This window comes from Sus scrofa, chromosome 12 (genome assembly GCF_054392235.1).
Source record: "Sus scrofa isolate SSC_HxYL_T2T_F1_AM1 chromosome 12, Sscrofa_HxYL_maternal_Yorkshire_Landrace_v2.0, whole genome shotgun sequence".
NCBI classification, from domain to species: Eukaryota; Metazoa; Chordata; class Mammalia; order Artiodactyla; family Suidae; genus Sus; species Sus scrofa.
In genome coordinates this window covers 52,728,917-52,755,257 of record NC_139394.1, presented here as the reverse complement: position 1 = coordinate 52,755,257, position 26,341 = coordinate 52,728,917, and the positions used below count along the sequence as shown (strand labels likewise).

Sequence of the window (26,341 nt, the reverse complement as noted above, 5' to 3'; positions counted from 1 at the left end):
ACCAGGCAAGGTGCCAGGCAATGTCTAGGGAGGAAGAAATCCCTCTCAACTCTCTGCTTTCTAAGCAGAGTAAATGACCCTGTATGCCAGGCATTCTTAACCCAGTTCTACAGGCTCCTTGGCCAGTTGCTGCTCAAACTACTCTAGTCCTTCCCCATTCCCACAGGGCTGGCCCCACAGAGAATGAGCTCGTGGAATGAAAAATGTTACTGTGTGCAGAGTGTAGGCAAGAAAATAATATAATAATAACACTACTAATAATTGAGAACTGGAGATCTCTAATGGTGCAGTGGGTTAAGGATTTGGCATTGTCACGGCTGTGGCTCGGGTTTGATCCTGGCCCAGAAACACAAGCTGCAGACATGAAGCAGACACAGCCAAAAATAATAATAATTGAGAACTACTACCCTAAGAGGGTTTGTGGATGGGCTTCTGGACCTTCCAGAGCACCCCCCACCCAAAAAAAAAAAAAAAATCACACACAGACTCAGTTTGCTCCCATATGCTTAGTTGAGTGCTTTTTTTCTTCTGGATAAAAAGGATCCTTGGCTTTCAGTTTCTAAAAGAGGTGTCTGACCCCAGAATATTTTAAAACCATGCTGTAAAACTTTTTGGTGGGGCAGAAGCAAACAATTACACTGATCAACACTCAAGAGATACAACTATAAAGATCCCCCTGGCCCCTCCCCATTCTCCCTACTTCAGTTCTGAGTGTAAACACCACACTCAGACCTGCAGTTGCACAGCCATCAGCAATAAATAATGCCCAGCTCCCCAGGGACTCTCACAGACCATCAAGCACCCTTCCCTAGGGATAAGGCCACACAGAGGCCAGTGACTCTTCTCTTCTCCAGACTGAAGTCCAGACCGCCACTAACACCCCACCGCCAGGGTGGAGGGCCCTGGCAGGAGACGCCCATCACAGCCAAAGAACCAAGTCAGCCAAACCCATCTCCCTCTTAACTCAGCAGTCAGGGCCCTGGTCCCTCAGCCATGATATGGACAGGGTCAGGAGACCCTGTTCCAGTGGGTCCCAGCACTGCTCAAAGCTGCTCTGCATTCCCTGGGAGAGAGGAGAGACAGCCCTGATGTCATCTGGCTCATTTCATATAAGAAAAACCACCTATTAATTGATACAAGTCAATACTATGGTCACTGGTTGGGGTGTAAATGTTTGGGCGAATGAACTGAAACAGAAACAGCCATGAGCAGAGCCCGATCCTCTCACTCCTCACTTTGGTCTTTTGGGGGCTCTGGAGCCATGCCCAGGGTACCCTCTCAACTTTTATTCTATCCCACTGACAGCAAGGCGCAGGGAACTGCAACTCTGAGTGGGCAGGAGTGGAACTAATTTTAACTCTAGCACCTTGCTGTGGGCATCTCCCTTCCCCGACAAGGTCTGGCACCATCTTCCTGGGGAAAAGCTGGGAACTATAGCCTGGAATGACCTGGGACTCTCCTCGCCAGTCTCTGACATACCCCTAAAGTCTAATAAGATATGGGGCTTGACAAATGCTAAATGGACTGAAGACCACAAGTGCTCATGGAATCCTATAGGGTTCCTCCCACAAACTCCTTACCTATTGATTTAACCATTCCAAGGAGTCCAGGGTAGAACAGGGAAAAGAAACATCAGTAGGCAGAGACAGAAGGGACTTGGGAAGTTACTAAATGTTCTCTGACCTTGCTGGAGGGTGGCCTGATTGGTAAGACCCCCTCTGGTGGCAATGTGGCACTATCTATCAACATTGCAAATAACCTCTGACTAGGAACGCCTCTTCTAAGAATCGAGTCTACAGATATAATTGCAAGCTTAGTTATAACGGCAAAAGATGGGAAACTATCCTGTTGGCCATCAATAGGGGGACAGAAACATGGTATATTCATACCGTATAATATTATGCCACTCCGAAAAGGAATGAGAAGTCAGAATGGAAAAGTCTCCAAAAGCAAAAGACACACCAGTATGTGTCTGCATGATACCTTTTTCATTACAAAAAGGGCAGGGTAAATAAAGAATATAATTTCTTTTTAAAGTAGGATAAAAAAATCTGGAGGTGTGCAGAGAAGCAAACGTGGTAATGGTAACCAGTGTAGGAACTGACAGGTGGAGGGTAAGTGGGTGAATGGCGGGCAGGGAAAGGAGTGTACCTTTTGTATAGTTTCGATTTTTGAGCTACATTAATATATTACCATTTCAAAATAATAATTATAATAATGAAGTAGGTGACCATCCAACCCAGATACCAAATTCCATCATGAGAGGGTGCCAGAGATTCTCTCCAACCTGGAGGTGACTTGAAACTCAAGAACCTAGAAAGACTGGGTCTATCCATGGGTACCCACCCCTTCACTGGCTCCATCAGTAAATAAGGTCTGAAGATCAGCTTGGTTCCCCACCCCCACAGGAGCATCTGAGCTCAGCTCAGGGTAGCCATGGGAACCAGAGAGATGATTCAGCATGCTAGGACAAGCTTAGGTGAATGGACTAAAGCTATGGTTGCTCAGGAAACAGCAGTGGTTGAGAAGGATCCACAATCAGCTGAGAGAGCCTCAGAAACAACTCCACCCTCAGATGCATATCCATGTTTAAACTGTGCTAAGCAGCCAAGAGGCCTAGACAAGCCCAGCCTGGTCAAGGGGGGACCCACTGAATGGCCTTCAGAGAATTAGGTCAATTGGCTAAGATAGAGGGACACAGCATACAGAGTTAGCACAGCCTGACCTGAAGGCTGGGGCCAAGACTCTGAGCCAAGAGGGGTGGATAATAGGAGAGGCAGGTATGACAAGCGTTCCCTGCTCCCCACCTCTGCCAGCTGCCATCTGTGCAACAGGGGAGTTCAGTTTCCAAGTGAGGAAAGTGCTAGGTGAAGCAGTTAGCCACAGGTGGCTGGTTTGGTCCTGGAGTTTTGGGGGGACACTCCTCAGAGCAGAATTTTTTTCTTTTCTTTCTTTTTTTCTTTTTAATGGCACACCCACCACAGGGACCAAATCCAAGCTACAGCTATGACCTCCCACCGCAGCTGTGGCAATGCCAGATCCTTTAACCCACTGCTCCAGGCTGGGAATCAAACCCATGCCTCTGCAGTGAGCTGAGCCACTCAGTTGGATTCTTAACCCATTTCAGCACAGTGGGAACTCCCAGAGCAGAATTTTTTTTTTTTTTTTTTTGTCTTTTTGTCATTTCTAGGGCCGCTCCCACGGCATATGGAAGTTCCCAGGCTAGGGGTCGAATTGAAGCTGTAGCCTCCGGCCTACGCCAGAGCCACAGCAATGCGGGATTCCAGCTGCGTCTGCAACCTACACCACAGCTCACAGCAACGCCAGATCGTTAACCCACTGAGTAACGGCAGGGACCGAACCCGCCACCTCATGGTTCCTAGTCGGATTTGTTAACCACTGCGCCACGACGGGAACTCCAGAACAGAATTTTTAAATGGCTTGGATGGTGGAATGAAGATTTCCAGGAGAGGAGCAGCCTCCCTGGAGATAAAGGAATGGGTAGGATGGACAGCCTCTTTATAGAATGGAACTTCCTCTAACTGCCAATGGAGGAAGTCAATGTTTCACCTGTAGTGAAAGAGGTGTGGCCAGGCATCATTCCCTCTCCTCCCCACTTCCCTGGTCCACTATTTCTCCCCAGGGATACATAATGACTGCCTCCATGCAGAAGGAGCATTTCTATGGTAACTAGGGTACATCTTCCCTCAGCCTGCTCTGATGATGCTTTTACTGTTTACTTCAGCATTGTAGGGGAAGCAGGGGGACAACATTCAGCCTTTTTCAAGGCCCTAAAACAAGAAAGCAACTCTCCCAGGCAGATTTTCATTGCGAGGAGAAAGCACTGCCCTGAAATTCCTGAACCAAGCAGGTGAGGGAAATGAAATTCATACCACACAGATCCATCTTTCCTGCCCACCAGGGATGCAGGGCAGAGTTTGCAGCCTTGCCCAGTCTTGCCCAGCTCAGCAAGGGACCCACTGTCTCCCACAGTATCTCTGGACACCGTAAGTCCACTGGTGACCTGAGCTATGTTTCCATGAGGGCCAGTTCCTCAATGGCCTCTACCTCCAGGCTCCACTGCTCAAAAAGTGGACCCATCCTTTAGCCAGAAAGTGGGTTCAAACCCTGGTTCCTTACTAGCTATTTGACTTTGTGCAAACCACTAAGTTTCTCTGAGCTTCAGTTGCGAGGAAGGAAGGAACAGGTCCTGCCTTGATGGATGTTCAGGGACTGAAAGCAACAGCATCTACAGAGGTGCACAAGGTTCCTCCCAGCATCCAGAACACGGAAGGTGATCCAAGAGCATTAGTGCCCTTCTTCCCTGCACTCTGTGCCCATCCCCGCCCTCCCTCTGGTACCTACCAACAGTTTGGCTGTGCTCCCCTCTAAGGCCACCCCTTCAACCTGTGTGCCGGATCCCAGCCCTTTTCACCTCAAGGATATCACTCCAGCAAACAACCTTTCTCTTTCCTGTATCTTTAATTTTCCCTATTAGATACCACCCACTTTCATATAAACATATAAATTTCTCCAATTAAAAAAAACACATGAAGACATATGGACAACCAACAGACATGTGAAACAATGCTCAGTATCACTAATTGTTAGAGAAATGCAAATCAAAACTACAATGAGATACCATCTCACACCAGTGAGAATGGCCATTATTAATAAGACTACAAATAACAAAAGCTGGAGAGGGTGTGGAGAAAAGGGAGCTCTTCTTCACTGTAGGTGGGAAAATAAATTGGTACAACCACTACAGAAAACAGTATGGAGGTTCCTCAGAAAACTGAATATAGAACCACTATATGGAGTTCCCGTCGTGGTGCAGTGGTTAACGAATCCGACTAAGAACCATGAGGTTGCGGGTTCAGTCCCTAGCCTTGCTCAGTGGGTTAAAGGATCCAGCATTGCCGTGAGCTGTGGTGTAGGTTATAGACGTGGCTTGGATCCCCCGTTGCTGTGGCTCTGGCGTAGGCTGGTGGCTACAGCTCCGATTGGACCCCTAGCCTGGGAACCTCCATATGCCACAGGAGCGGCCCAAGAAATGGCAAAAAGACCAAAAAAAAAAAAAAAAAAAAAAAAAGAACCACCCACTATATGATCCAGGAATTCCCGTTGTGGCTCAGTGGTAACGAACCCAATGAGTATCTGTAAAGATGCACAATCCATCCCCGGCCTCACTCAGTGGGTTAGGGACCCCACATTGCCATGAGCTATGGTGTGGGTTGCAGATGTGGCTCAGATCCTGTGTTACTGTGGTGTAGGCCAGCAGCTGCAGCTCCAATTTGATCCCTAGCCTGGGAACTTCCATATGCCACAGGTGCGACCATAAAAAGCAAAAAAAAAAAAAAAAAAAAAAAAAAAAACCACACCAAAAAACAAAACACTACCAATCCCATTCCTGGGCATATATCTGCAAAACTCATTCAAAAAAATGCATGCACCCCTATGTTCATTGCAGCACCACTCACAATAATGAAGACATGGAAACAACCTAACTGTCCACTGACAGAAGAATGGATTAAGAAGATGTGGTACATCAGTCCCACCTACCAGTGGGCAGGCACCAGTCCCTCCCATCAGGAAGCCTACAGCAAGCTCCTATACCAACTTCAGCCACAAGGGGGGCAGACATCAGAAATAACAGAGGCTACAACTCCATTGTCTGCAAAAAGGAGACCATACCAAAAATCTATGAAAATGAAAAGGCAGAGAACTATAACTCAGATAAGAAAGCAGAAAAAAAAAAAAACAAAAAAAAACAGAAAAACAGCTAAGTGATCTGGAGATTATAAGCCTCCAGGAAAAAGACTTTAGACTGATGATGCTGAAGATTATGCAAGACACTGGAAATAAATTGGAGGCAAAGATTGATAATGTACAGCAAACACTGAGCAAAGAAATACAAGATTTAAAACTTAAGCAAGCAGAGATGCAAAATACAGTAACTGAAATAAAAAATCATTAGGGAGTTCCCGTCATGGTGCAGTGGAAAATGAATCCAACTAGGAACAGTGAGGTTGCAGGTTCGATACCTGGCCTTGCTCAGTGGGTTAAGGATCCGGCATTGCTGTGAGCTGTGATGTAGGCCAGCAGCTGTAGCTCCAATTCGACCCCTATCCTGGGAACCTCCATATGCCATGGGTGTGGCCCTAAAAAGACCAAAGACAAACTAGAAAAAAAAAAAAATCATCAGAAGCAGCCAAGAGCAGAACACAGGAGGCAGAAGAACGAATAAGCAAGGTAGACGACAGACTAGTGAAAATCACTGATACGGAACCGAAGAGAGAAAAGATTGAAAAGAAATGAAGACAGTCTAACAGAACTCTGGGACAATGTTAAATGCACCAACATCCATATTATAGGGGTGCCAGGAGGAGAAGAGAGAGAAACAGACAGAAAAAATATTCGAAGAGATAATAGCTAAAAATTTCCCTAGCATGGGAAAGGAACCACTCAGTCAAATCCAGGGAAGCACAAGTACCATATAAAATAAACCTAAGGAGGAATACCCTGAGATACACATTAATCAAACCAAAATTAAAGAGAAAATATTGAAAGTAGCTAAGGAAGAGAAACAAATGACATACAAGGGAACCCTGATAAGGTTATCGGCAGCTTTTTCAGCAGAAAATCTGCAGGCCAGAAGGGGATGGCATAATATGCTTCAAGTGATGAAAGGAAAAAAAACCTCCAACCAAGATTACTTTACCCAACACAGCCTTCACTCAGATTTGAAGGAGAAATCGAAAGCTTTACAGATAAGCAAAAGCCAAGAGAATTCATCAACACTAAACCAGCTTTACAACAAATGATAAAGGAACTTCTCTAGGCCGAAAAGAAAAGGCCACAAACAAAAATACTAGGAGTTCCCATCATGGCTCAGTGGTTTACGAATCTGACTAGGAACCATGAGGTTGCGGGTTTGATCCCTGGCCTCGCCCAGTGGGTTGAGGATCTGGCGTTGCCGTGAGCTGTGGTGTAGGTCGCAGATGCAGCTCAGATCCCACGTTGCTGTGGCTATGGCATAGGCTGGTGGCTATAGCTCTGATTAGACCCTTAGGCTGGGAACCTCCATATGCCATGGGTGCAGCCCTAGAAAAGACAAAAAAAAAAAAAAAAAAAAAAAAAAAAAAAAGAAAGAAATAAAAATACTACAAATGACAAGGATCACCAGTAAAGGCAGGAAATCATCCATGCACAAATACGCTACCAAAATCAGAAATCGTGAGGAGGGTACAAATGCAGGACACTGGTGATGCACCTGCAATTAAGAGACCAACAACTTAAGACAATCTCAAATATATATAGACTCCTATATCAAAACTTCAGGGTAACTGCAAATGAAAAGTCTACAACAGATATACACACAACTCAGAAAAAGCAATTCAAATACAACACTAAAGACAGTCATCAAACCACAAAAGGCGAGAAGAAGAGAAGGGAAGAAAAAAGAGCAACAAAAACAAATCCAAAACAGTTAATAAAATGGCAATAAGGACATACACATCAATAATTATCTTAAATGTAAATGGACCAAATGCCCCAACCAAAAGACATAGACTGGCTGAATGGATACAAAAACAAGACCCATATATATGTCTCCAAGAGACCCACTTCACCTCTACAGACACATACAAATTCAAAGTGAGAGGATGGAAGAAAACATCCCATGCAAACGGGAATCAAAAGAAAGCTGGAGTAGAAATGGAAAAGAGACTAAAAAAGAAAAAGAAAAAAGAAAATTGAAATCATATGAAGCATCTTTTCCGACCACAATGTTATATGACTGGAAATCAACAAGAAAAAAACTGCAAAAAACACAAATATGTGGAGACTAAACAACATACTACTAAACAACCAATGGATCACCGAAGAAATCAAAGAGGAAATTAAAAAATACCTAGAAGCAAATGACAACAAAGAAATGACACTCCAAAACCTATGGGATGCAGCAAAAGCCATTCTAAGAGGGAAGTTTATAGCAATACAAGCCCACCTCAGGAAACAAGAAAAGCTCAAATAAACAAGCTAACTTTACATCTAAAGCAGCTAGAGAGAGAACAGACAAGACCTAAACTTAGCAGAAGGAAAGAAATCATAAAGATCAGAGCAGAAATCAATGAAATAGAAACAAAGAAAACCATAGATAAGTCAATGAAATGAAAAGCTGGTTCTTTGAAAAGATCAACAAAATTGATAAACCCTTAGCCACACTTATTAAGACAAAAAGAGAGAGGACTCAAAACAAAATTAGAAATGGAGAAGTAACAGACATCACAGAAATACAAAGGATCATAAGAGACTACTATATGCAACTATATGCCAATAAAATGGAAAACCTAGAAGAAATGGACACATTCTTAGAAAAGTACAATCTTCCAAGACTAAACCAAGATGAAATAGAAAAGATGAACGGACCAATCACAAGTACTGAAATTGAAACTGTGATTAAAAAACTTTATACAAACCAAAGTCCAGGACTAGATGGCTTCACAGGCGAATTCTATCAAACATTTAGAGAAGAGCTAACACCTATCCTTCTGAAACTATTCCAAAAAATTACAGAGGAACACTCCCAAATTCATTCTATGAGGCCACCATCACCCGGATATCAAAACCAACAAAGATACCACAAAAAAAGAAAACTATGGGCCAATTTCACTGATGAACATAGATACAAAAATCCTCAACAAAATACTAGCAAACCAAATCCAACAATACATTAAAAGGATTGTACATCATGATCACGTGGGATTTATCCCAGGGATGTAAGTGTTCTTCAATATCTGCAAATCCATCAGTGTGATACACCACATTAACAAACTGAAAAATAAAAACCTAAAGATCCTCTCAATAGACGAAGAAAAGGCCTTTGACAAAATCCAACACCCATTTCTGATAAAAACTCTTCAGAAAGTGGGCATAGAAGGAACCTACCTCAACATAATAAAGGCCATATATGACAAACCCACAGCAAACATCATTCTCAATGGTGAAAAGCTGAAAGAATTAACACTGAAATCAGAAACAAGACAAGGATGTCTGCGCTCGCCACTACTCTTCAACATAGTTTTGGAACTCCTAGCCACGGCAATCAGAGAAGAAAAAGAAATAAAAGGAATCCAAATTGGGAAGGAAGAAGTAAAACTATCACTGTTTGCAGATGACATACTATACTTAGAAAATCCTAAAGATGTTACGAGAAAACTGTCAGAGCTCATCAATGAATCTGGCAAAGTTGAAGGATACAAAATTAATACGTAGAAATCAACAGCATTTCTATATACTAACAATGAAAGATCAGAAAGAGAAATTAGGGAAACAATCCCATTTACCATCACATCAAAAAGAATAAAATACTTAGGAAAAAAACTACCTAAAGAGACAAAAAACCTGTACTCTGAAAACTATAAGACACTGATGAAAGAAATCAAAGATGACACAAATAGATGGAAAGACATACCATGCTCTTGGATTGGAAGTATAGTCATATTATCAACATGACTCTACTACCCAAGGCAATTTACAGATTCAATGCAATCCCTATCAAATTACTAAGGACATTTTTCACAGAACTAGAATGAAATATCTTAAAAGTTTGTTTGGAAGCACAAAAGACCCAGAATAGCCAAAGACATCCTGAGAAAGAAAAATGGAGCTGGAGGAATCAGGCTCCCTGACTTTAGACTATACTACAAAGCTACAGTTATCAAAACGATATGGTACTGGCATAAAGACAGACATATAGATCAGTGGAACAGGATAGAAAGCCCAAAATTAAACCCACGCACCTACAATCAACTAATCTATGACAAAGGAGGCAAGAATATACTAAATGGAGAAAAGACAATTCCTTCAATAAGTGGTGCTGGAGTTCCCATCGTGGCGCAGTGGTTAACGAATCTGACTGGGAACCATGAGGTTGTGGGTTTGGTCCCTGCCCTTGCTCAGTGGGTTGATGATCCGGTGTTGCTGTGAGCTGTGGTGTAGGTTGCAGACGTGGCTCGGATCCCATGTTGCTGTGGCTCTGGCCTAGGCCAGTGGCTACAGCTCCGATTGGACCCCTAGCCTGGGAACCTCCGTATGCTGTGGGAGTGGCCCAAGAAATAGCAAAAAGACAAAAAAAAAAAAAAAAAAAAAAAAAAAGTGGTGCTGGGAAAACTGGACGGCCACACATAAAAGAATGTAATTAGAACACTTCCTAACAGAATACACAAAAATAAACTCGAAATGGATTAAAGACCTAGATATAAGACCAGATACTATAAAACTCCTAAAGGAAGGTATAGGCCAAACACTCTCTGACATAAATCATAGCAGTATCTTCTCAGATCCCCATCCTAGAGTAATGACAATAAAAACTACAATAAATAAATGGGACTTAATTAAACTTAGAAGTTTCTGCACAGCAAAGGTAACTCTACAAACAAAACGAAAAGACAACCCACAGAATGGAAGAAAATCTTCACAAATCAATCAACTGACAAGGGATTAATCTCCAAAATTTATAAATACCCCCTGTAGCTCAATACCAAAAAAATAAAAGACCCCATCAAAAAATGGGCAGAAGATCTAAACAGACAATTCTCCAAAGAAGACATACAAATGGCCAAAAACACATGAAAAGATGTTCCACACTGGAGTTCCCCTCGTGGCTCAGTGGAAATGAATCTGACTAGCATCCATGGAGACGCAGGTTCAAACCTGGGCCTTGCTCAGGGGGTTAAGGATCTGGTGTTGCTGCAAGCTGTGATGCAGGTTGCAGACGCAGCTTGAATCCCATGTTGCTGTGGCTGTGGTGTAGGGTGGCAGCTACAGCTCCGATTCGACCCCTAGCCTGGGAACCTCCATAAGCCATGGGTGTGGCCCTAAAAAACAAACAAACAAAAAAACCCAAAAAAAACCCAAAGAGATGCTCCATGTTACTAATTATTAGAGAAATGCGAATCAAAACCACTATGGTGTAACACCTTACACCAGCCAGAATGGCCATCATCAAAAAGTCTACAATAAATGCTGGAGAGGGTATGGAGAAAAGGGAACCCTATTACACCGTTGGTGGGAATGTAAATTGGTTCAACCGCTGTGGAAAACAGTATGGGATTCCTCAGGAAACTAAAAATAGAATTACCATTTGATCCAGCAATCCCACTTCTGGGCACCTATCCAGAGAAAACCACAACTCAAAAAGATACTGGGAGTTCCCGTCGTGGCGCAGTGGTTAACGAATCCGACTAGGAACCATGAGGTTGTGGGTTCGGTCCCTGCCCTTGCTCAGTGGGTTAACGATCCGGCGTTGCCGTGAGCTGTGGTGTAGGTTGCAGACGCGGCTCGGATCTCGCGTTGCTGTGGCTCTGGCGTAGGCCGGTGGCTACAGCTCCGATTGGACCCCTAGCCTGGGAATCTCCATATGCTGCGGGAGCGGCCCAAGAAATAGCAAAAAGACCAAAAAAAAAAAAAAAAAAAAAAAAAGATACTGTACTCCAAGGTACATGCAGCACTATATACAATAGCCAAGACATGGAAATACATGGAAATAACCTAAATGTCCTTTGACAGAGGAGTGGATAAAGATGTGGTACATATACACAATGGAATATTACTCAGCCATTAAAAGGAAAGAAATAACGGCATTTGCAGCACCACAGATAGACCTAGAAGTTATCATGCTAACTGAAGTTAGACAGTGAGACACCAACATCATATGCTATCCCTTACATGTGGAATCTAAAAAAAGGACACAATGAACTTCTTTACAGAACAGATACTGACTCACAGACTTTGAAAAACTTATGGTTTCCAAAGGAGACAGGTTGGGAGATGGGAGGATAGGCTCGGGGTTTGGGATGGAAATACTGTAAAATTGGGTTGTGTTGATCACTGTACAACTATAAATGTAATAAAATTCATCGAGTAATTAAAAAAGAAATTAAGGTTTAAAAAAAGAAAGATGTGCTACATATACACCATTGAATACTATTCAGCCACAAAAAGGAACAAAATAGGGAGTTCCTGTAGTGGCGCAGTAGTTACCGAACCCGACTAGGAACCATGAGGTTGCAGGTTCAATCCCTGGCCTTGCTCAGTGGGTTAAGGATCCGGGGTTGCTGTGAGCTGTGGTATAGGTTGCAGATGTGGCTTGGATCCTGCGTTGCTGTGGCTCTGGTGTAGGCCAGTGGCTACAGCTCCGACTGGACCCCTAGCCTGGGAACCTCCATATGCCGTGGGTTTGGCCCTAAAACAAACAAACAAACAAAAAAAAGGAACAAAATAGGTCACAGTCTTTAAGGCATTAGCCTGTTGTGGCCCCCCTTTGCCTGGCAAAGCAATAAAGCTACTTTTTCTCCTTTACACACACAACAAAATAATGCCACTTGCAGCAACATGGATGGAACTAGAGATTCTCATACTAAGTCCGAAAGAGAAAGACAAATACCATATGCTATCACTTATACGTAGAACCTAAAATATGGCACAGATGAACCTATCTACAGAGCAAAAACAGACTCACAGACATGGAGAGCAGACTTGTGGTTGCCAAGGGGGAGGGACTGGGAGTTTGGGGTTAATGGATGCAAACTATTACATTTAGAATGGATAAGCAATGAGGTGCTGCTATCTAGCACAGAGAGCTATATCCAATCACTTGTGAAAGAACATAACGAAAGATAATATAAGAAGAAGGGTGTATGACTGGTTCACTTTGCCGTACAGTAGAATCTGACAGAACAGTGTAAGTATAATAAAAAAAATTTTTCAAGTTAAAATTCCCTTGAATGGAAATTAAATGATATTACTAAAAACAAAAACACCCCCAAACACCACCATTGAAGTTCCCTTTTGGCACAGTAGGTTAAGCATCTGGCATCACTGCAGTGGCTCAGGTCACTGCTCTGCTGTGGTTAAGGGTTCAATCCCAGGCCTGGGAACTTTCACATGCCATTGGCATAGCCAAAAAACAAAACAAAACAACAAAAACACACACACCAGCACTGCTACCTTCCTTTGCCCTACTTCCCCATTTAGGTATTAAACCATTTAGCTGCTTCCCTTTATGTAAAATTTCTCAAGAATGTTGTGTATTCGCCACAAAGCTAGATGTGATAACTGCTCAGACAGGTCGGCTGGGTTGCCTCCCCAAGGCCTTAAGGGCGAGAGAAAGGTCTCTCATGGCTGATTCCACGGAGGGTCCTCCTGGCAGCCCAAGAGGGCAGGACTGGGAATGGAGGGTGGGCATGAGCCATAATCACTGGAGCTACCCCCATCTTCCTCCAGATAGGTATGTCTGTGATTCTGTCAAGGTGAAGGATCTCCCCCAGTCAGTGACTTAGGGGAGAGAGATCACATAAAACTTTTCTGTTGGGATAGGGGAGTTGCAAACACTCTTGTTTTTCTTACAAAACCAGCCTTTGTAGCCTGCCACAGCGGTTATGATCAGCCATGAGGGCTCAGGCCTTTGTGGGGCTTTCCTTGTAGAAGCTCCCTCACAGTTTCTATTTATTTATTTATTATTTATTTTGCTTTTTAGGGCTTTACCCGAGGCATAGGGAGGTCCACAGGCTAGGGGTCGCATTGGCACTACAGCTGCCAGTCTATTACACAGCAACTCAGGATCCAAGCTGCATCTGTGACCTACGCCACAGCTCATGGCAATGCCAGATCCTTAACCCACCAAGCAAGGCCACGGATCGAACCCGCAACCTCATCATTCCTAGTCAGATTCGTTTCCACTGCGCCATGACAGGAACTCCTTGAATTTCTATTCTTTATCTTCTTTTAGGAATTTCACCATGACTGGCCACGACCATCCTAGTGTCTGGCAACTGCTCAGATGATGGCTGGTCTGGCCAGGGAAGGAGAGATAAGGCCGGGTTGGTATCCTTCTCCTCTGTGTTCACTCTCTAAAACTACCCAGGTCCCCTACCTGGACTCTGTCTTTGGTTTAAAATACCAAGGATGGGGAGTTCCCACTGTGGTGCGATAGGATCGGCAGCATCTTGGGAGTGCTGGGATGCAGGTTCGATTCCAGCCTGGCACAGTGGGTTAAGGATCCAGTATTGCCACCGCTGCAATTTAAGTCACAACTGCAGCTCAGATTTGATCCCTGGTCCAGGAACTCTATGCCATGGGCAGCCAAAATAAAATAAAATAAAATAAAACCCAAGGATGGGAAGGGGAAGCAGCAGCCTCAGCAACAGCAGGTTCTTCCTGACTCCAGCTGGAGGTCCAGGATCAGGGAGGACCAGGGTCAGGGAGGACCCTTCAGAAACATCTGCTGTCCTTCTCTTCTCCCACTTTGCCTGGGCACAGGTTCTAGGCTGTAAAACCCCCACCAGTAATGGATGTCTGTACACTGACTTGGGGATAGAGGCTGAGCCACCTCAGGGGTGGGACTGTTTCTACATGTTGGATGAACACAACTTGATCAGTCTACAAGACAAATTAAGTTATGAAGGTTCAGACACTAGTATTTAATGCTCATCTACTCCTATAAAGTATTCTATGTTGGAGTTCCTTGGTGGCCTAGCGGGTTAAGGATCGGGCATGTCACTGCTGTGGCAGAGATTCGATCCCTAGCCTTGGAACTTCTGCATGCCACGGGCATGGCCACCAAAAAAAAAAAAAAAAAAAGTATTCCATATTTACATGACTTCAGACCCCCTCTCTCCGGTGTCCAACATCCAGTTCCAACCCCAGAGGGCAGGGCAGATTTGCACGGTTATTTGTTCTACAGGCTAACATGTCCACAATCCTGTTTAAGGTTTAAGGACGCCTTCCATACATACCTTTCGAAATAAAAATATTTCCTATTAAAAAAAAAAAGTTGGGTAGACTTGCTATCTCTACCTCTTTATCCAACCATTCTCTCCTTCTCTTCTTCCGTTTTTTTTTTTTTTTTTTTGTCTTTTTGCCTTATCTAGGGTCTCTCCTGCGGCATATGGAGGTTCCCAGGCTAGGGGTCTAATCCGAGCTGTTGCCGCCAGCCTACACCAGAACCACAGCAATGCAGGATCCGAGCCGCGTCTGTGAGCCACACCACAGCTCACGGCAATGCCAGATCCTTAGCCCACTGAGCAAGGTCAGGGATCGAACCCACAACCTCATGGTTCCTAGTTGGATTCGTTAACCACTGAGCCACGATGGGAACTCCTCCTCTTCCTCTTTTTTTAAAAAACCATCTTATTATGGAAAATTCCAAACATATACAAAAGTAAAGAGGACAATATAACAAACCTCATGTACCTACCACCCAACTTAAGCAATGATCAAGATATGACCAATTTTGTTTTAGTTATAACACCTCCAAACACTTTCCCCTTATCCCTAGATTATTTTGAAGCAAATTTCAGACATTATATAAATATATATTTTTTCTATATATATGCATATGGAAGACCCCGGCCTAGGGGCTGAATTGGAGCTGCAGCTGTCAGCCTATACCACAGCCACGCCGGTTCCGAGACGTATCTGTGACCTACGCTGCAGCTTGTGGCAACGCTGGATCCTTAACGCACTGAAAGAAGCGAGGGATCAAACCAGCATCCTCAGACACTATGTCAGGTTCTTAACCTGCTGAGCCACAACTAGAACTCCTAGATATTATGTATTTTTGTCCATGTTTTCATATGAATCTCTAAAAGATGATTTTTTAAGGGTCACTCCCTCAGCATATGGAAGTTCCTAGGCTAGGGGTCAAATCAGAGCTATAGCTGCTGGCCTACACCACGGCTACAGCCACACGGGATCCAAGCGTGTCTGCAACTCACACCACAACTCATGGCAACATTGGATCCTTAACCCACTGAGCAAGGCCAGGGATCTACATCCTCATGGATACTAGTCAGGTTCATTACCGCTGAGCCACGATGGGAAATCCAAAGATGACTATTTTAAAGACACGTACCTACTACCTTTATCACACCTACAAAATTAATAATAATTTATTATTATTTTTCTTTTTAGGGCTGCACCTGTGGTATACAGAGGTTCCCAGGCTAGGGGTGGAATGAGAACTGTAGCTGCCAGCCTAACACAGACACAGCAACATGGGATCTGAGCTACTTCTGTGACCTATACCACAGCTTACAGCAATGCCAGATCCTTAACCCATTGAGTGAGGCCAGGGATTGAACCTGCATCCTCACAGATGCTAGTCAGATAATGTTTCCGCTGAGCCACGACGGGAACTCCAATAATATTTTAATATTTTCAAATTCCCTAATTGGTTCCTAGAGTTCGTATTTCTCTGATTATCCAGATGCTCCAAACTCCTGGAAACATGGATTCTCAGATGGAATACTGGAGAAGGTTCTAGGAGCCTTTATGGGGAGAGTTGTAAGATCAGTTTCAAGACCAAAGTAGAATGTCACAGGTAGTGATGATGGTATTTATTGAGCACTTAGTGCATACCTGGCTCCATGCTGTATGCTTTACCCACATCACTCTTTTAATCCTCACATCAACCCTCTGGGGTAGATTCAGAGTTGCTGAATAAGTGGCCATGGCCACACACTTGGTCACATGGTCAGTCTGTAAACCCAGGCCTGTCCAACTGCAAAGCCCCAGCTACAGACCATCACCACATGCACTCATCCATGCCCCCAAGACAGGGCGTGGGGAGCCAGTGCCCCAGAGGGCCCTCCTTCTACTGGATCATTTTTGGATGGAAGGCAGAAGCCATATATGCTGAGAATGAGCTGTTCATTCAGTGCAGGTGGGAAGAAGAAGGAATCCCTTTCACTGAAAAGAGCCAGACTAAAAACTGCCTGCCCTCTGAATCTCAGAAGGTACTGAAATAACCCTGGGCTGCAGTATCCCAGGTGGGATGCATCCTCCTGCCACAGCACCTGCTTCTCTCCCAGCTCATTAGCATCCCCTTGCTGATTCCCAGAGGATCTTTCTACCGTCGACCTTCCTGGCTAATGAAAGCTGCTTAGCAACAGGAAGCCGGTTAATAAAGCCCTGGTGTTGTTCCCAGCTCCACAGACTCCACCCCCGTCTCCCATTACAGCTCAACGTCAGCCAGAGGCAACCATCAGGTGGGCTGATCTGTGTGGAGAGGGCGGGGAACCCGGGGACTGAGGGGCAGGGCTGGCCTGGCCGGGGCCCCGCCCCTCATGCCTGCGGTCAGGGAAGGAGATATTTAAGAACCTGCTCTGCCAGGCAAGGAACCTCTACGTGGGGCCTCCTAAACCCCTTCTACCCACCAGAGGTTAAAATCCAACCTCAGTGCCCAATCAGAATGGAGCAGAGACGCAATGGAGGCAAACACTCCCAGACCTGAGCCAGAAGGGAGGGCAAACCCAGAGAAACAGGGCTGTCCTAGAGCTCATGGGTTTAGGCCTAAATTAGCCCAGACCCCTTGACCGGAAGAGTTAAAGGTGCCTTCTGTGAGCATGTGTATTACTATTACAAATGCAAAGTTCAAAGGTGAAACTCAGGACCATCTGCTGTTTAACCCTGACCTTGAGTGGCCCACAAACAAAAGTTAAAAATACCTGGCCCTCTGGGGGTAGGGGGTAGCAGGAGAAAGCAGCCTGCACCTGGGGGTTCAACAAGCCACAGGGAAACGAGAAGCACTGATTTCATTCATCAGGTAAGTTTTTACATTCAGTTTCAAAGACCTCATAGGGAAAAATGCAAACTTGACATGACTTTTTAAGATAGTAGATATCAAAGAACATTCTCCCATTGTGTGGCTTGGGCCTATTCTCCAGTGGGAGGGTGCAGTCACGTGCGTCCTGATCCTTTCGCCTCTGGGGTGCCTCAGAGTTGCACTGTGGCCACATTCTGTGGTAGGAGAACAGCACACAGAGAACACTGCCAGCCAGGTTTGCTGGCAAAACCTCCTCACAAGGTGTCTACCTGCAGGGACCTGACCGGCTTCCAGACAGACAGGTTTAGGAATGATCACAGTAAATTCACAGCAAATACATGTTTCTTGCCAGTCCTGGCAGTCTCACTCCACCCTGTGGGTAAAAGGAACCGGGGTCTGGTCCTGCCCAGGTTCAGGCCTTAACCTGGGGATTCTTCACGTCCATTTCTAAAGCTCTCCAGGAAGATGATGTTCCTGGTTCAAATGTCCTTTTTTTTTTTTTTTTTTTATTGTCCTTTTAGGGCCACACTCACAGTACATGGAGGTTCCCAGGCTAGGGGTCGAATTGGAGTTATAGCTGTTGGCCTACGCCACAGCCACGGCAATGAGAAATCCGAGCTGCATCTTTGACCTATACCGAAGCTCACAGCAGTGTCGGATCCCATTGAGCAAGGCCAGGGATCGAACCTACGTGCTCATGGATGCTAGTCAGATGCGTTTCCACTGAGCCACGACGGGAACTCCCAAATGTCTGCTTTCTAAGGAAGCTCAGGGAAGCTCATCTTGCTCAAGCCCTGCCCTCTCACCCTCTAACCCTCCTTTGCTAAGAACAGTGGGGCCAGAGGAGGGGCCCAGGATCTCAGCACTCCTCAAAGCACTAGGGAAAGGAGTCACTCACTCCACAGTTAATTCAGTCTCCACAGCCTTCCCTCTGCTCCCTTTTTCTCTGCACTCCCATTTCCCCCAGAACAAAGCTGAATTCTGGACATGGCTAGGATAACTGTAAGGGTAAGACTGGATCCAATTCAGACCAAAAATGTACCTCTGAACATTTTTCCAGGGAGTGAAGGAACTTGGCATATCAGAATCTCCAAAAAGCCAGAAGGGTAGAGTTCTCCATCATTACATACATACCTATTCTCTCTGCCTCTCCCCACAAATCCCTGATTCTGATTCAACTGTGAATGCAGACAGGAAAAATTTTTTTTTTGTTTTTTTTTTGTTTTTTGGTCTTTTTGCCATTTCTTGGGCTGCTCCCGTGGCATATGGAGGTTCCCAGGCTAGGGTTCGAATCAGAGCTGTAGTCGCCGGCCTATGCCAGAGCCACAGCTACACCAGACCCGAGCTTCGTCTGCAACCTACACTACAACTCACGGCAATGCCGGATCCTTAACTCACTGAGCAAGGCCAGGGATCAAACCCGAAACCTCATGGTTCCTAGTCAGATTCTTTTTTTTTGTCTTTCTGCCATTTCTTGGGCCTCTCCTGCGGCATATGGAGGTTCCCAGGCTAGGGGTCTAATGGGAGCTGTAGCCACTGGCCCACGCCAGAGCCACAGCAACGTGGGATCCAAGCTGTGTCTGCAACCTACACCACAGCTCACGGCAACGCCAAATCCCCAACCCACTGAGCAAGGCTAGGGACCGAACCCGCAACCTTGTGGTTCCCAGTCGGATTCGTTAATCACTGCGCCACGACGGCAACTCCCCTAGTCAGACTCTTTAACCACTGAGCCACGACGGGAACTCCAGAAAAAAAGTTGATAATCAGTGCTTAAACGAAACTTATTCTGAGCCCAAGTTGGAATCACCTCACCACTGAACACTATCTTTAAGTATAAGGATGCCTTTTCCTGTGGGTCTCTGAGGCCCCAACCTGACTAGCTTTATGCTGTTGGCAGCCTTCCTGCTAACGTTCCTTTCAGTGACTGTGCACTAAGCCCAAGGCAGAGGCAGCAAACTGGCAGAGGATTGCAGATGCCTTCTGTTTAGCCCACACAATTTTTTTTTAATGGGAACTAGTTATCAGCATTTAAAAATTGGGACATTTCATATAAAAACCCAGACTTCTGGCTTCTCTTAAAACAAAGGACATAGAAAGTCCGGGCCGGCATTCCTGCAAAAGCGTGTCGTGGCTGCCGCCTTCAAACCTGACAAGTGCTACCTAGCTCACCCCATCCCCACCACTGCCTGCTGTCCCACACCTGCCCAGCCACTCATGAGGACCTTTCTCATCCAATCCTTTGGGCATTTCACTTTGCACTTTGACCTAAGGTGCCTCTTGAAATCCAGCAGAAGAGTGCTCCTCGGCTTATCTTAGAACCCTGGAGACTTGGGTCTATTTCACAGACCCTCATTCTATTTTTGCAACTGAAATGGGCTAAAAGTAGCAGAATCACTCCTTTTGGAGGTGATATTCCTGCCTGCTGGAAAGAGCCATGGGCTCCTAGGCAAGAGGCAAATGTGAAAGCCCTACTGTTTCCTGCAGGCCATGGGACTGATGAGAGGAGAGCATTAGTTTCTTCTCACCCTAATGGGCCTGATGGTGGGACGCCCACAGCTTTTTTCCTGCCTCTTGTCCCCCATTCCCCTATAGCCACCCACATGTGGCGCCCATGCACAATCTGTTCCTGATATTTTATTGTTTTGCGTGTTTGCTGTGTGTGCTTTAGATGAAGCTTAGCACCATGGCATGCCTAACTGGGCCACGAGCAGAGTCCTTCTGATGACAGACAGTGGCCGACATCAGGGCAACACAGCACAGGTGCAAAGAAGTAGGGTCCTAGTCCTCTTCAAAGTTACTTATTGGGAGACTAGCATGCTTTTTCCCCTAGCAAGGGTTCTGCCTGAGAAAAAGGTGGCATCAGACTGCTTCTGCAAACCTGTGAATTGTTATATCATCTCAAAGAACCAGGGAAACTTACCCAAAATGACATAGTAGGACCTCGAATCTTGCAAACCTAACTTCAGCCTTAACATCCAAAGGAGAAGGAAAGACATTTTTCTGAGCTCTCACAATGCTAGGAATGTTCACCTACATCATCCCAATTCCCCTCCAAATTCCTTGAGGTGGGGCTCCCACCCCATTTTTACAGGAGCAAACTAAGCAAAACTAAGGCAGAAACTAACAGACAAAAATTAAAAAACTTGTCCAAGGCAACTTGCGAAGTAAGCAGAACACCAGGATTTGTCTGAATCCTGTCACTTAGGCTCTGTTCACAGGCCACCTCTTCCCACCTTTCTCTGCTTTTCTTCATAGGTGTTACCATACCTGTTATTGCAAGATATACTTATGAGTGCATTCGTTTTCTGTCTGCCTGCCCACAGAATGTAAACAGAGACTCGGTCACTGCTGTTCCCCTAACCTGGAGACACCTGGGGGACCTTCCCCTACAGAGTTTGCTGCTGGACTGATGGGAAGGGCAGCTCTATCGGCCTCACCACACTACTGTCAAAAGGGTTCTTTTCCTTATCTGCTCTTTTCATTCCTTCCCCTCAGAGATGGACAACCTCCCTTCCACAAACACCAATCTCAGAGGCTGAGGAAAACAACATAAAGATGGCAAATGGAAGGCCAAATTCCTAGAAGTCCAAGAAAACTCAGTTGTGTGTCGGCACAGGCTTGCTCCTACAAAGGCAAAAGTATTCACACTGAGGAGGAAGTGTTGGTTTATTACCGACTTTCTTCCTTCTAAGAAGGGAAGGCTTTTGCTATCCTTCCTACTCTACACTCATGTTGTTTTGCATCCAATCAAGTGCTTGGAGGGTTGGGAGGCTGGGGAAACACACGTGGGATTAATCAGAAAATAGATGTGGCATAGAAAGCATACAGACCCTTCCCCAAAGTTAACGTAAGAATAAACCAGAGGAGTAGTTCCCAAACCCAACTACCTAGGACAATGGCCCTCAAAGTGTGGCTCTGTACCAGCAGCAGCATCAGGATCATCTGTGAACTTGTTAGAAATGCAAATTCGTAGGCTCACCCCAGACACACTAGAATCAGAAACTCCAGGGTTAGGACCCAGGAATCCGTTTAAACGAGGCTGACAGGTGATTCCAATGCATGCTAAAATGTAAGCACTACTGTCTCTGAGAACTGGACATATATAGATTCTTTAGCCCTGGAGATCCTGATTCAGTAGGTTGGGATGGGACCCAAGGTGAGTCCATAAGCTTCTGAGGTGATAGTGACTTGCGATCTACTAAACCTTGAGGACTCATCCTTCCCTGGCCCCAGGACAGTGTCCTCAGTTTTTAAACCCCTGTCCTATCATCCCCCAGTCACTCACTCACCACACAGAGCAAGGATGTGGCTGCTATCTTCATGCACAAACTTCCTGGTGACAGCTTCTTCCATGATTTGCTTCACCTGTGGATAAATGGGCAGCATTGTTATTGACTGATTGATCGATTGGAGGCCTGTGAGCAAGTAAATAGCTTGATTCTGCATTCCTGATCTGGGTTCAGACACTTGTAGAGTAGATGATAGCAATGGGAGGGACCTGAATCTCCTCTGAGCTGTTTCTTCAGTACAAATAGTTCTATGCATACTGGAAAGGCAGCCAGGAAAAAAGATGCCACAAACCCACCAGCCAATCAGCGCAGATATTCCAACCCAGGGGAAGTGCCCTGCTGTGGAGAATAGGGATCAGAGGCTCATCTGTACTTAGCAGTTTTTGATGCCCTGGGGGATCCTGCCAGGAGACAAATACTAATACTGATGATCAGAGGGATGGCTTAATTTAATCCCAGTATAAAATCTTACAGATCAATTAAGCTCTGGGCAGAGCTAGTCTTTTTGCCACTCTTTGGACAGTGTCCTGTGTCCTGATGCACCCTTTCTCCCAAGGCCCTCACTGTGGACTGTGCAGTTTGGAGGGTGGTAGAGCGTCTAAAACCTGAGGAGGAGGAAGAATGGATCTGGAATCTCCTCCCTGCTGGAAAGCACTCATGGTTAGCAGTTAGGTAAAGCGGGATCAGATCGATCCTGCAACTCTAAATTGTTAAAAGCTTCCTAGATTACTTCCCAAGAGGTGTTTGCATTAAACAGAGCACAATGACACAGCTCAAAGACCCATAGGCATCTGAAGCAGGCTGTTGGGGCAGATTTTTGGATTAGGAGGACCTAACAGATGCCCCTAAAATTATACTACCAATCCTTTGTGAAAAGCCAGCCTTGCCTACAATTACCCCCACTGTCTCTACTTGTGGAAGAAGAGAATATGTTTCTCTCAAAATCAAGTGCTGAAAAGGGAAGGGAACTAACAGTTCAGAGTGGTCAACATTTGTCAGGTAATATACATGGCTGTGGCATATTCTGGACATTTCTCACATTTGCTTAAGAATCATTCTTGAGGAGTTCCCATCATGGCTCAGTGGTAACAACCCAACTAGGAGCCATGAGGATACGGATTCGATCCCTGGCCTCACAGTGAGTTAAGGATCTGGCATTGCTGTGAGCTGTGATATAAGTCAGAGACACATCTGAGATTCTTCGTTGCTGTGGCTGTGGTATAGGCCAGCAACTACAGCTCCAATTTGGCTCCTAGCCTGGGAACTTCCATATACCACAGATGTGGCCCTAAAAAGAAAAAAAAAAAAAAAAATTCCTGAAGTAGTACAGATAGCTTTCTAAATACCATCTCCCCCAAAATCTTTCCCATCATTCCTGACTAACCTCCTCAAATTCAAAACACACTAACAATCCTAGCCCATCTGCCCATAGATTGGGTATGGCTTCATTTTTTGTTCTTTTTATACTGTTCATATAAGTCTCTGTCACTCACTAGTTTCCTGAGGATAATCACTGAGACTTGAGATTTCTCTTTTCCTCGGGGAGACCAAATTTGGGGCTTAAATGCTAGCTGATGTACTCCTGGCCTTAACCCCCCCCCCCCTTTATGGCCACTCTGCAGCAAAAGCACAATGAAGTTTCCCACAATAAGTTGGAAAGGTGATGGTTTCAACTACCTCTTTGCCAAAAGGAAACAAATGTTAGGCACAGTAGCCCTAATGCAGAACCATCTAGAGCTTTTTAGGATTTTATAATAAACTAGAGTCTTTTCCCGTCCTGAAACTCTAAGAAAAGGTAAAGGAACCAAGATGTATGAAGTAAATATCACTATTCCTTTTTTTTTTTTTTTTTGGTCTTTTTACAGCCACACCTGTAGCATATGGAAGTTCCTGGGCTAGGGGTCAAATCAGAGCTTCAGCTGCTGGCCTACACCACAGCAAGGTGGGATTTGAGTTGCATCTTCGATTTGTGCTAGTTTGCGGCAGCCCTGGATCCTTAATACACTGATCAATGCCAGAGATTGAACCCACATCCTCATGGATATTAGTCAGGTTCTTAACACACTGTGCCGCAGCAGGAACTCCACCATTCCTATTTTAGATGAAGAAAATGAGACTCAAAGGTTAAGTAACTTATTTAAGGTAACAAAGAGGTAGGTCTAGGCTATTCCAAAGTTTATGCATTCCTATCAGACTTTGCAGTCTCCAGTATCAATAGACTTATTTACCAAAAAGAAAATATGCCGGGCATAGATACAATTCTGGACAAAAAAAGATGGGTTTCCTGCTTTCGTGGAGTTTACACATCTGGCAGAGAGGTAGGTGGGAGGAGTGTAAGGCTCCATCCAGAGGCCTAATCCATTCCTAATCCACTCTGTAGGTTTGAGCTCTCTAGCTCTCAGATGTGGGTGAGTCATTCACATGGGCACATCTCCCCCTCCCCCATGAAATTGAAATGGGCTTTAGGGCAGGGTCAAAGTAAAGGACATTAGTACAGTACAGAGAGAGGCTTTTTCTCTTTCTGACAGGGCGAGGGGGCTCCTCAAAAGAGGAAAAAATCCTGAGTTTTAACCATACTCAATAAACCCCCTAGCCTCTGGGTATGGAGGTGGGCGTGGAGTGAGAAGCAGTGAAGGTGTGCGGGCGAACCTTCCTGCAGTCGCGACTCAGAAAAATAACCAGATGGGGTGTAGGGTAAACCCGAGCTAAGCCCCCAAGTCACCAGTTTAGCGCCGTGGAGGCCCGCGCGGGGCCCCGCCCCCTCCCCACTCGGCGCGGATAATGAATGGGCACCTCAGGTTCTCCAGAAATCGCCGGCACCCCTCCCCCGACCTCGGTCTCGCTCTCCCAGCACTGCCGGTTGCCACAGGGCGGGGAGCTGCGGGATCTCAGAGCAAACAAGCCTAGGAGCGCCTGCCTAGCTCCGGGGACCGAGGGGAGCTGCCCGCTGACCCGGAGTGGTGCGTGAGACCCCAGTCCAGGACCCCGCCCCCGCCCGAGGCCAGCGTCCGGAGATGGGCGCCGATCTGTCAGTCCCCCGGGCCGCGGGGGCAAGGACGCGAGCACCCGGGGGTCGGTGCCCTGACTTTACCTCCTTTTTCACGTTCCACAGCAGTTTCTCTTTGACTGCGTCCTCCGCGCTGCCCATCGTGCGGCGGCTGACTGGGAGGAGGTGCCCGGCGGCCCCCGAAGCCCCTCACGCGCCCTCGCCGCCTCCGCGCCTCTCAGCTCAGCGCCCCACGCACCAGGAGGAGCCCCCGCCCGCCGCGCTCCCCGCCCGCTGCTGCAGCCGCAGCCACTGCCCGGTGCTGGGCTCCGCAGCCATCTTCCGAGCCCCACACAGACGTCAGGAGGCTGGCCCGGCCCCTTCCCACAGCCGGGGGCGGGGTGGGGGGGGTGCGCTCAGCCACGCGGGGGGGAGGGGTCGGGCGGGGGGAGGCTGTGCGCGCCTGCGGGCGGCAGGCCGGGGCGCGCGCCACGCCAGCCGCTGTCATGGCAACGCGCGCTGCTCCAGCCCCGAGGGCGCGAACCCGCATTGTGAGGGCCAGCAGCTGGCCTAGCACAGCGCGGGGCGAGGAGGCGGGGCGCGCCCGGGACCCCGCGACTGAGGGCAGAGTCCTTCGCTCCGAAGCTAGCCCCCATCCAGCTAGATGTCCCTGATTCCTACCCGCTCGTTTTCCCGACGGGAAGGGCTGGGGCCCCCAGCGCCTCGAGTCTGGCCACGGGGAAGACATTAGTCCCATGGCTGGGAGAAAGTCCGCGGAATGCTAGCGTTTCTTCAAACCCTCCTGCCAGCCGGGCGCCCTCAGCTGCAAAGCCTGTGGGGAGATGAGCGGGAGCGCGGCCGCCCCAACCTGTAGAGGCTCGTCAGCCCTGAGGGCACGAGAATCAAAATCAGCCGTCCTACCCCCGAGGGGTCGCCACGTCCCACCTGTCCCTTCTTGCAGCTACGTTGGAGGCGGGGGTGCGGGTTGGGGTAACCGAGACGAACAGGAGCTTTTACGGAGCCTGTGGAGGTGAGACCTGCGCCGTCCACACCATTTGCCTTGTAGATTTAAACAGCCCCACCTGGGAATGGAGGGCGAGGCAACGTTGCTTAAAGTAATAAAGGACACCTGCTGCAGCAAACTGAGGAGCGGCTTAAACGAAGCTGAGAGGAGGGGCTTTGCCTTCTAACGCACGAATGGAGAATCTTCCTAAGAGAACAGCGCAAAAAATGAAAATACAAGGGAGACCGAGAGCCCAAACCTTGACTCTACACCCGCCGTTTTGAAGCACCCAACAGCAAACTACCACAGGGGAAACTTTACGTGCAGGTTTTGCGGAGACGCTAGCTCAAAGCTCTCACTACCGGGTAGCAGAGATCCTCGCGAGAGTACGCGTGGCGCCCCACCCCGCCAGGGGAGGACACGCCCCCACTGAGGGGGCCGGAAGCGTTCGG

At 46.5% G+C, this 26,341-nt stretch overlaps 1 protein-coding gene across 50 annotated transcripts in view; it reads right to left on the bottom strand.

Annotated features, from left to right (window-relative positions):
- The window catches only part of SGSM2 (small G protein signaling modulator 2), a 46,079-nt gene extending 19,800 nt beyond the window's left edge, over positions 1–26,279 (bottom strand). For 11 of the 50 annotated variants that reach the window (XM_084985402.1, XM_084985403.1, XM_084985413.1 and 8 more), the window contains exons 1-2: positions 24,992–25,241; positions 21,901–21,976 (exon numbers count right to left, since the gene is read on the bottom strand). In XM_084985402.1, coding sequence (XP_084841528.1) covers positions 21,901–21,976; positions 24,992–25,048 — 133 coding nt within the window. In that variant the 5' untranslated portion in view covers positions 25,049–25,241. Of the gene's footprint in view, positions 1–21,900; positions 21,977–24,991; positions 25,242–25,567 lie in introns of those variants that run through there. The other 39 variants (XM_084985404.1, XM_084985419.1, XM_021067594.2 and 36 more) reach the window with 12 other exon arrangements.
- Between the last annotated feature and the right edge of the window lie 62 nt (positions 26,280–26,341).